Genomic DNA, 11,140 nt, shown 5'->3' with positions numbered 1-11,140 from the left:
ATATACTCGACCGATCGCCTACAGGCTAATTTAGAGCTTCCTGAGTGATGATGCACATAGGAGACTGGTTACATGTTGAGGCATGTTCCATGTTGGTGCGTGGTGGAATTGGCAAGTTATTAAAAATGAATAAATACGTTCAGTAGAACTAATACAAGAAATTGAATAGAATAATCATGAAATATCCTCTGGAAGAATATGCTGATAGACGAATAATTTTGTGAGGGGCAAGACCATAACATCTGTTCAGATTACAGTTCAGTTTTTCAGGTTTTGTGTTATAATTTCACATTATATTCACATCGACGTTAAGGTGCCAAATCTGTTGCGACGACTGGCTGCTACTATGCATGTCATTACTTGTATCACTGAGTAAAATCCTTTCAGATTGCCCAGACCAGGGAATCCCAAACTCGGTCCTGGGGCCCCCCTGTGTTTGCTGCTTTTCATTCAAACCAGTGCAATCCCAGAATTTTAACAAGCTGTTATTTTTTTCCTAATTAGGCACTTTTGCATTTACATGGATTATTTACCCTCTTAAACCACATTATGTCAGACATAGCTACAGCATGCATGCCTAGACTAATTCAATTCCAATGTACATATTGTGTTATATTGCAAACAATCGCATTAAAAATGTAAAACATAAAATTAAAGACTGAATCTAAAGGCTCCTAATTGGTGAAAGTGTGGACACCTGTACACTAAAAATACCCACCAGGAAGACAATGAAGAATTCAAAGACAACGCCATTGATAATGAGTCAAACCTGCATTGTGTTAATAAGTTTAAGGGAAAATGATGAAATAAATTAAACATGTATTCAACAACCTAATTAGAAGAGTATTTATTTACCTCTGTCTTTCATTTGCTCAAAAAGTGACCCCTTTTTATGTGATTGTGTGCAATGTAGCAGAATAAGCACAATGTAGCATAATATCAACACAGGCATTTTATTCTTTGTGGAATGCAAAGCTATTTCAGAGAAAACATGGCTTATGAGGGTAAATAATCCTTCTAAAAAGGAAAAGCACCTAATTAAGAATAATATTCAGCTTGTTAAAATGATGGGATTGTGTCTGGTTGGAAGGAAAACCAGCAAACAGAGGGGCCCCAGGACCCCAGTAAATTCCTTACATAATCAGGAAAGCATATCTCACACCCTTTTTGCCTGGCTATCTCCTCTTTTATCTTTTCTTTTCTTGTTTTGGTATCTTTATGCCACATCACCTCAGAAAAAAAACACAATTACAGGACACAAGCAAGCCACGTTTAATTTTTTTTTTTCAGAATTTCCATTTTAATGAGTTGTTCTTGTTTTGTTATTATTACTTTGTCATATTTTCCTGCAGAGACATGCTCTTGGTTGTCACGGTCTGATGTTTTGTGTGTTTCCCTGTTTCTGGATCCCTGGGCCTGTCAGTTTCCCTGAATTGCAAGGCCCTTGCTGCCCTTGTTGTTAGTGCCACAGCCACTAACAGAGAGAGCTGTAGTTCTGTCAGTCTGACCCTGTGAGGCATGAGAACATGCGAGCAGGGCTGCTGTTACCCCCTGGGGTGGTTGTGTCCAGGGTGGACAACTGGGTAGGTTGTCCCGGACCCTGGGGGGAGTTGGGGCCCAGTGGTCTGTGAACTTGTGGTAAATATTATTGTCCTGGGCCTGGGGATCATGTAACAATATAATTTTGTCCCAGGCCTAGGAATTTTACCTGCAAGCCCTGCATACAAGACTCTTATTTTTGCACTCCTGCTCCACACATAATCATACACTTTAGTCTAGATAGTTTTAACCTGTCAAGTATGAGATTGTATATAGTTACATGTGTATACAGTCTTATTGTTATAATTTTTTTTGTACAAATGATGTGACCCTGATTTTTTTTTATTCACAAAAAAGAGTATCAACACATGTATTTGTAATAATGTCCAATCTTATATTAAATTAGCTTTATATATATATTCCATACAAAATAATAGATACCTTGTGTGTTTCTGCAGGGGAGAGAGAGGCTTAGGCAAGAAAGAGAGGGGAGGGTCGAAGCTGAATTGTGGGTCTGTGCTTTGGGCACGTATAGACACGGACGCCCCCTGGTGGAGGTATCAGTACAGTGCATTCAAAGACACAGACCAGAGGTGGATACTGCACAGGGGCGCAGTGGGCTGGCTCTTGCGGTCAGTGGTCCATCCCCTCGGAGGCCAGTGATGGACAGAAGGAAGCAAAGCTACATGGAGTTACAGAAGCAAGAGAGAGACTGAGGGCGTCACTGACTAGGGGGTGGGGGGTGCACACAGGCTCCTCTGCAGTATTTTACAGTAAGTTGTTTTACAAAAAAAGGTGAAGAATGAGAAGGGGGTGTGCAAGCTCCTCAGACGATTTTGTTCTCCAGTGCTGCGATCCTCTTCGCTATGCCCTCCAGTGACGCTGTTGTCAAGGAAACATTCAAACATACACAGACGCTTTCACATGACATCATACTGTCTCTTTCCAGAATCCCTCTCTTACTGCACACATCCCAGTGAACAACAGAGATGAAATATATATTAGTCCATGTTTCTAGCTTTTCATGCGGTCTTTAACATGCTCCTTTTCATTGGCCTTCTCTCGCTCTCTTTCTCTCTCGCTCTCTCTCTCAACCACTTTCTTCCTCCCTCCTTCCCTCCTTACTCTCTCAACCACTTTCTTTCTCCCTCCTTCCCTCCTTACTCTCTCTCTCAACCACTTTCTTCCTTCCTCCTTCCCTCCTTACTGTCTCTCAACCACTTTCTTCTCCCTCCTTCCCTCATTACATTGCTTAAATATGCAAACATTTCTTTCAGCCACTCTTTTTCCAGTTGTGTAAAGGATATATTTTTTTGTTAATGCTTGCAAAGCAGCTTCAACCTTTTTCTGGAACTTGACAATCGATTCACATTCACAGGGATTCTCTTCTGTAGGGGATGAGACAAAGAGACAGAAATGGGAAAGTGTGTGTTTGTGTATGCACATCACATTTGTGCGTGGTGTGCATGGTGTGTGTCTGCGAAATTGTAGGCATTATTGGAGTGTGACAGTGTAAACACAGATCAGGAGCCCACGCCTGTCTCTCTCACTTTCACAGATGTTCCCGGTAAGCTTCTTGGCGATCTGGTTCATCGCCTTGAAGTCAGCGGTGTAGAAGTAGTGCTCGGCAATGGGCTCAGATGCAATCTCTCTCAGCTCATCCTCCACCGCGTTCCCAACTCCCACTGCGTACATCTTATATCCTGCAACACACGGAAGGCAAGATCAGCCCTTCTCTCCTATTCACAATAATTTCCTCCTCCTCCATCTTCTGCCTCTCTCATTGTTCTCCTCTTGCCTTCCACTCCCATACCTCCCTATCCAAAAATGTCTTCTTCCCTCTCCATAGATATCTCCATTCTTTCTCCTTCTGTTTTTAAAACCCTCAGAGACCAGCAAGTATGAACACTTAAGGCCTTTATACCCATACATCATAAGGGCAAAGTTCACAGACAGAATGAACTCTGCCCTTTATTTGGCTGTACTGTATTGTATATCAGGTATTGTTTTTGAGTGTTGCAGGTAACAAATTGGAACAACAATGCTGAACAAACTTCTAAAAGTTTCAGTGTGTCAAATCAACTGACACTTTGAAGATGATTTGCATTCAAGTGGTGACTTATGTAAACAGCTGATGTTTTTTGGATATTCCAGTACAATAGCTCATGCATTGCCAGTCTGCAAGGGCCTTCCTCCTTTCATCCCCTCCTTATTTTTTAATGTCCCCCCTCCACACTTATCTCACCCAGCTCTTTAGCCTTCTTGGCAGCATCTCCAATGTAGTCCTGGGAACGCCCATCGGTGAAGACAATGCCCACTTTGGAGACACCTGGACGGGCCCCCTGGTTGGGTGTGAAACTGTTGTCCAGAAGGTAGCTCAGGGCCTGGCCGGTCATGGTCCCCCTCTCCATGTAGGCCATCTTCTTCACGGCATCCTTCAGGTCCTTTTTACTGTTGTATTGGCCAAGTGGGAACTCGGACTTGACCGCACTGGAGTACTGCACGAGCCCCACATGGGCCTTGTTTTCAGCCACGTCCAGCTTCTCCACGATCTGGTTGATCCACTTCTTCACCAGCTCAAAGTTCTCGGGCCGCACACTCTTGGAGCCATCGATCAGGAACACCACATCAGTAGCAGAATCACTGCAAGCTGTAAGCGGGTGGGAGGGCCGAGTTAGGTGGGGGGGGATTGGAGAGGTAAGGGGTTGGTTGGGACACAGGGAGGGGTACACGGTTGGGAGAGAAGGAGATAGTAAGGATGATGATAAGAGAGACAAACAATAAGTCCCCGGGGAGGTGCTCATTGGTGTCTCTGACCACCTCTACCTCCACACCCTGTGGTCTTCCTCACTCTCCCATACCCCGAAGCAATGCCCACGGGCTTCTTGCCTGCCCCACCTGCCAACTCACGACTGCAGGATCGTCCGTCCTCCATGAGGGTGAATCCCTTCTTGCAGGCGCACTTGTAAGAGCCGGGCTTGCTGATGCATACCTGCTTACAGTCGTGGTCTCCGCTTGCGCACAGGTCCGTGACTGCGCAGACGTGCGCAGGCGTAACACATAGGGAGCAGAGGGGGAGTTAGGAGGGAGAAAATAACACTATGTCAGTTAAAGAATTAGGAAACTGCACTAAGGTTGATTTTAAGGATCCACTGTGCTCCTTCATTTGTAAATGTTTACGGTGATGGTATGACTATGACGTTAGAGGGCTGCTTTGGCTTGGTTGAAAGAAATGACCAGGCCCAGTGGATCTTTAAAATGAACAGGGAAGGGCAATATTGGAAAATGTTCCCATTTCTTTGAAATATGTATTTTCATTACTGTTTTAATCTTTACTCTCAAAATGTTTTTCTCAGATACCGCATGGAATCATTTTCCAATTGTACAAGCACACAAAAAGTAATGAAAATACATATTTCAAATGCATGTATTCCAGATAGTGCCAATCCATGAAAAAGAACAGGACAATCCTGGTTTTTTGCTGCAGTGGGGTTTGAACCACCTGGGGAAACGACTGATGTATTTTTAAATTGATGAACTTGGTTTACTAGTGGCTGGAGCCGACTGTGCACTGCAGCAGAATGTTGCCCAGAAGTTTGGCCCTGTTAGAATTACTGACACTAATGGGCCACAAATGGTTCAGTTTCACCTCTTGGTGAACTCTGAGAGAAAGAGGAAATGCTGACAATTTTGAGACAGGGGCCATGTCTGAATCAGTGCACTTGCTTACTATTGAGCACACAACTTGTATACTAAATAGTAGGCGAGTGTGCTGATTTGGATACGGCCAGGGTTTGTGTGGGGTAGAGTAAAATGCTAACAGATGGGGTGGGGGCATTTCTACCAGACAAGAAAAGGGAGGGCAATTTCTAGGGGAAGTGGAGGAATGGAAAATGAACTGTGGGCAGAAGGTCACGCCCCTAGAGTATGTAAAATTCCATTGATGATGATGATGATGAATGTGAGAGAGATCCAAGTTATGAGCCTGAAAATGATAATGAGGTTCAAATTGTCTAACTCTTTGCTGTTTTGTCCCAGACCCAAGCACTGGTTCTGGGTTGACCCTTTAAATGGATTTTGTGAATGGTAGCCTGAACACATCAAGGTCTGACCTCATGTATCCCCCCCTCCCCCATCTGACTGTCAGCACATCTCTCTGGTTTTCCTCACACTTCTCCGACTTATGTTTTCTTGGCTCACCCTTTCCACCCTTCTTTCTTTCCCTCCAGTTCTCCCCCCTTCTCTGTCCTCTCATCTTCCCATCTCCCTTTTGCCCCCTCACCACAGAAAGCCTCCTGGAACTTCTTGGTGAGCTTCTCAATGACACTGTAGCTCTCCACATAGTCCACGTGGTCCTCCTCAGGCTCACTGGCAATCTGCTTCAGCGTGTTCATGTCCACACGGCCCACACCAATGGCAAACATTTCAATCCCAGAATCCCTTGCTTTTTTCGCCACATCTTTAACATTGTCCTGGGGACGCCCGTCTGTCACAATGATTGCCACCTAGTGAGAAAGAAGGGATAGAGATGTTTTAGATGTACTCCTTATCATGGATGGACTGTCTGGATTACCAGGTTGGAGGGAGATGCGTATGTTACCTTATAAGGTGGAATGTTATTGCGTTGTTTTAAAAAAATCTATTTTGAATACGAATGAAAAAGTTGAGCACACAGAAGAAAGAGGGAAGAGAGAAAAAAATAGGAAATATGATGAAGAAGGTGGACAGATTGCTGAAAGGAAGCAGTCATTCAGTGGTAAAGTATTCACAGAGGCTCATGGAGAGAAGAACAGTGCAATTCTTGCAGAAGTTCTGTTGTCTATTAAGGTGTTCCGCACTTCTTGTCCAGCAGGGGGCGGAGTGGAGTGGAGGCCTCAGGCCTTACTTGCCTTGCTGACGTCGGGAGAGCGCACGCGGGCCCCCTCGCCTTCGCTGAAGGCCACGTTGACGGCGAACTGGATGGCGAGGCCGGTCATGGTGCCGGTGGAGAGCGGCTCGATGCGGGTGACGGCTTTGATCAGCGCAGCCTTGGTGCGGTGGGTCTTCAGCGACACCTCGTTCTTCACCCGGCTGGCGTAGTTGATCACGCCCACGCGGGTGGCGTTGGGCCCGACGTTCAGCCCCTCAATCACCTTAGCCAGGAACACCTTCACCTGCTCAAACTCGGATGGCCGTACACTGCGGGAGCTGTCCACTATGAATACCAGGTCTGTGGGGCGAGTCTTGCACAGGCCGGCAGCTGTATGGGGAGAGAAGCAGAGAGAGGCTGCTGAGACAGTCTGCAGCTAGCATAGATGTGAAGTTGAGGTTGGCACACAGCCTCAGTGTATTTGCTCTCGCTCTCTGTTTGTCTATCTGCGTTTAAATACATAGAGCCTTTCACCATATATGCCCGAGCCAGAGGCCACAAAAACTCTTTAAAACATGAATACTTAAGCACTGCTCCCATTACAGTCTGTGCCATTCATGATCAGATCATGGCATCGAGGAGGGGTTAGTGGGTCCGCTTTTTTTTAGGGCACAGGTTTGAATCTCAGGTTTGCAACTTATTCTGTTTACCCTCAAGTTAAACTACCGTGAATGTGATATTTTGATTGAATGCCCTTTTGGGCTGAATGGTGCTCCAGGTCCCACACACTGTAGGCATTCAACCTGCCCTACTCCCCACCCCACTAGGGACCCCCTAGTTTATCTTACTTACAGTGTGTGTTATTCCACCATGACCAGCGCCAGAATTCTCAGCACACATGGACACACACACACACACACACCCTAGTTTCATAGTGAAGGGTCCCTCAGCGCCTGAATGTAAGCTCAGTCACGGTGGCTCTAGAGAGCCAGGCTGACAGAAGAACAGAATTTTCAGATGAAACATTGTGGGGGAGAGAAGCAAATTGCATATTTGGTTCAGAACCCTCCGTCCCCACCAAAGCAAAACATCCCGACCCCCAAAAAAAAAGAACTTAAAGCCAACTGTGTTTGATGGGGGGAGCACCGATCCCCCTGGGAGACCAGAGGAACTGTGGTACTCAGCTGCTTGGCATAGCTGCAGGAACAAAGAGAGCAGTGAGGTGCCGTGGAGCAGGATGCTCCTCACGTAGGCACACCTTCCTGCTGCTGAGCACCACTGGAAACGCTGCTGCCGCTCGATTGTATCCACAGCAATGACAGCTGTCTCTTCTAACCACTAGAAAGAGCAAATAAACCTGAAAGGTATGTCCAGAAAAGTTGTTGTAGCCCCTAAACTGTGCTGGTCCACGCTCTTCTTAACAAAACAGATGGGGGAGTGGAAATTTAGACCGTTGAATAATGATAATATTGACACAACTTGATAATGCCACAACCATCAGCCAACCACCATGCAAATGTTTTTGTTACGATTTAATCTATCTCACATTCGCCATACATCAGGAGCACAACATATAACTGAAAACACACTAGCAACAGTGCAGAAATAATGGTAGCAATAGCAACGACACACTAGTGATGCAGCTATTCACACCAGAAAAAAGGAAGCAGCAGGTCTGTGCACCATTAACTTTGTACAGCACATGTGTAACACAAGAACGACACTGCAGCAACACGCATGAAACAACATTCACGGTACTGAGTAGAGACACAATGGATATCAGCGCCAACATTTCCATAAAAGGTCTTTATGCTCCAGATTGTACGGGTTGAATATGTCAAATGCTAATGACTAATCCATGAGGATGGCTGCAAATATGCAGTGGCTAATGCAAGAAAACATCAACAGAAACGGATTGGTAGAAGGTAAAGAAATTTGAAGCAGCTCAGTTATGATGATAACAATTTTTGAAAATGATAAAAAGGATGAATTAATGATAAAACACGACGAACTAAAAATACTGTGAAAGTCATCTCATGTTACACCACTTAATATTTCCCATCAGCTTCACACAGCACATCATTACTTTACAAAGCAACACACTGCCCACTAATTAATTCACTACATTTCAGCTTATGACCAGTGCAAGCTCCACTCTTTATAATTATCATAGAGAAATGGCTGAACAAACAGCAGTACAAGACTAAGACAAGGAGAGAATGAGATAAGGGGGGAAGGGAAAAGAAAAGGATGGATAGTGGGAAAATGGAAGGTCAGACAGAGAATTGGAAATAGAATGAAAGGGAAAGAAGAATATAAAATGGGTAGAAGGAGGGGATGTGAAGGATCTTCAGATGCCCAAATCTCTCCTAAATCTCTCTGAGGCGGCTCAGCTTCTCTGGGACCAGCGCCTCCACCCAGAGCCAACACACAGGCACAACCTCCGGAGCTCCACACCTGAAACGCCCAGACAGGGTGGGGCACCCCGGGGCTTGTCCCTGCTCCCTCCCGCACACCGGCCTGCCGCCTCCCCCGGGGCGGCTCCCAAAAAAACCCTTAATCCCAAATCCAGGCTCCCCTCATCCTCGGCCGGAGGGTGGGCAGTAGTGGTCCGCTGCGGGTGCCCTGCGGAGGGACCGCTCCGGGCCCTTACCCATGGCGGCGGCTTGGCGGGGATCCGTGGTGGCGCGGGCCCCCAGCAGGCACAGCAGCAGGAGGCATGCGGAGGACGGCAGACCCGGCTTCATGGCTGCAGAGAGGCTGGCACTAGGGCAGGAGACTGAGTGAGCAGCACTGAGAGGGACTGGGGGGTTATCAATGGCTCTCCTTTTCATGCACACCCACACCCACACATATACACACTCACACACACACACACACACACACACCCACACATATGCAATCACACACACACACACACACACACACATATACACATATGCAATCACACACACACACACCCACACATACACACACACACACCCACACATATACACACACACACACCCACACATGTGCAATCACACACACACACACCCACACATATACAATCACACACACCACACACACATTTAAAATCACACACACATACACACACACCCACACATACACAATCACCACACACATATGCAATCGCACACACACACACCCACACATATACAATCACACTCACATGCACACACACACACACAATCACACATGCATGCACATGTACAATCACACGCACACACCCACACACACACTCCCACATATACAATCACACACACTTACAGACATACAATCACACACGCACACACACATACGATCACACCCGTGCATACACACACACACACCAGCACACCGGCTCAGCCCCCTCTCAGGCCTACTTGCTTGTGTGTGTGTGTGTGTGTGTGTGTATGTGTGTGTGAGAGAGAGAGAGAGAGTGTGTGTGTGTGTGTGTGTGTGTTTGTGTGTGTGGGTGGATTGTGTGTGAAGGGGTGTGTGTGTGTGGTGTGGGGTATAGAGTAGAGAGAGTGGTTGTGTTTGTAGTTTGCTAAAGAACAGGATGAGTGTTGTGTGTTGGGATTAGAAAGAAAAGTTTGTGTGGTGGGAAGGAGAGGTTTGTGTAGTGTTGTGGGGGAGTCAAGGAGAGAGAGAGAGTGGGGGTGTGTTATTGGAAGATGTGAGTTGTTTGGTTCTTCAACCTTGTCTGCTACTCAAATCAGATATCTCTTATCTTCAAAAAAAAACCTTTGGGGAAGTGGTGGGGGTCAAGGAAGAAATGAGGAAAAGGCCAATCAGATCTTATATGAAAGGCATATGGGGCTCTGCAGTGCTATCTCAGAAGCCCTGTGAGCGTGAGCTCTGTTTCTCTCCTTCTGCGTCATTCTGTCTGTGCATCCGTGTCCTTGTCTGTTCACATTTCTGTCACTGTGCTTCCACTCTTTGCTGTCCAATCATTATATGTACATTGCCACCTTGCCTGCTTCTCTGATGGTGCATATACTTCATGTTTTCATGGTTGTGCATCTGTTATTTCTATGGCTATGTTTTGAGTTTCTGCCTCAGTGTTTAGCCTCAGTGTCTATGTGTCTCCCTGTGTTCCTCCCTGAGAGAACACCCCCAACTCAAGAACACAACCAAGTTTTGAATCCTTCATTGCAACTTTTCTATTAGTAGAGCTGAGTGTGGGCTGTGAAAAAGCAACATAGCTGGCCATTAAAATTCCTGGACAGGCTGTGGTCTTTGATTGCATTGGCCATCATACTCAGGGGTTTTGGAAGCTAAAGAAATAATCTCCTGATTGCTTATTAAATCATCTCCAGGTTATTTACTAAATCATCTACAGGGCATTTATCAAATCATCTCCAGTTTTGTTATCGACTTGTTGCTGTTAGAAAAAAATTAAGTCTATTTTTGTGAGGCTGTGTATTTGCATGTAAAGTGTACTGACTACTCTGTTCTGGTACATGTAGTTATCCTAGGTTATTTGCATTTAGTTTTGGTTGCCATAGAAACAGCAGAATATGACTTGAGAAAAACACGGTGAAATAAATGTACTTTAATATGTATGTGTTATGAGGGCACATTGAAGTCTATATTCATGCATATCTCTTGCAATGTATGTGTTTATTTCAGTGTATGTATGCATGTACACGTCTACATCTATATGTATATGTGTACTCATTGGTCTGAATATGTGCATGCATGTTTGTCTATGTGTGTGTGTGTGTGTGCTTTAAAGAGCTTGTCTTGATCCCTCTGAGTGCTCTC

At 45.5% G+C, this 11,140-nt stretch overlaps 1 protein-coding gene across 1 annotated transcript; it reads right to left on the bottom strand.

Annotated features, from left to right (window-relative positions):
* Positions 1–1,912: 1,912 nt before the first annotated feature.
* On the bottom strand, positions 1,913–9,215 carry matn1 (matrilin 1). The gene is made up of 8 exons (XM_064347179.1): positions 9,042–9,215; positions 6,429–6,778; positions 5,822–6,044; positions 4,450–4,572; positions 3,785–4,189; positions 3,090–3,242; positions 2,847–2,927; positions 1,913–2,415 (listed from the first exon to the last, which is right to left on the bottom strand). The coding sequence occupies exons 1-8, from the start codon at positions 9,133–9,135 to the stop codon at positions 2,366–2,368; spliced, it is 1,479 nt and encodes a 492-aa protein (XP_064203249.1). The 5' UTR covers positions 9,136–9,215; the 3' UTR covers positions 1,913–2,365.
* Between the last annotated feature and the right edge of the window lie 1,925 nt (positions 9,216–11,140).

Source organism: Anguilla rostrata, chromosome 8 (genome assembly GCF_018555375.3).
Source record: "Anguilla rostrata isolate EN2019 chromosome 8, ASM1855537v3, whole genome shotgun sequence".
NCBI lineage: Eukaryota > Metazoa > Chordata > Actinopteri > Anguilliformes > Anguillidae > Anguilla > Anguilla rostrata.
Note: the sequence above shows the minus strand (reverse complement) of the source record. Positions and strands in the feature narration are given on the sequence as shown.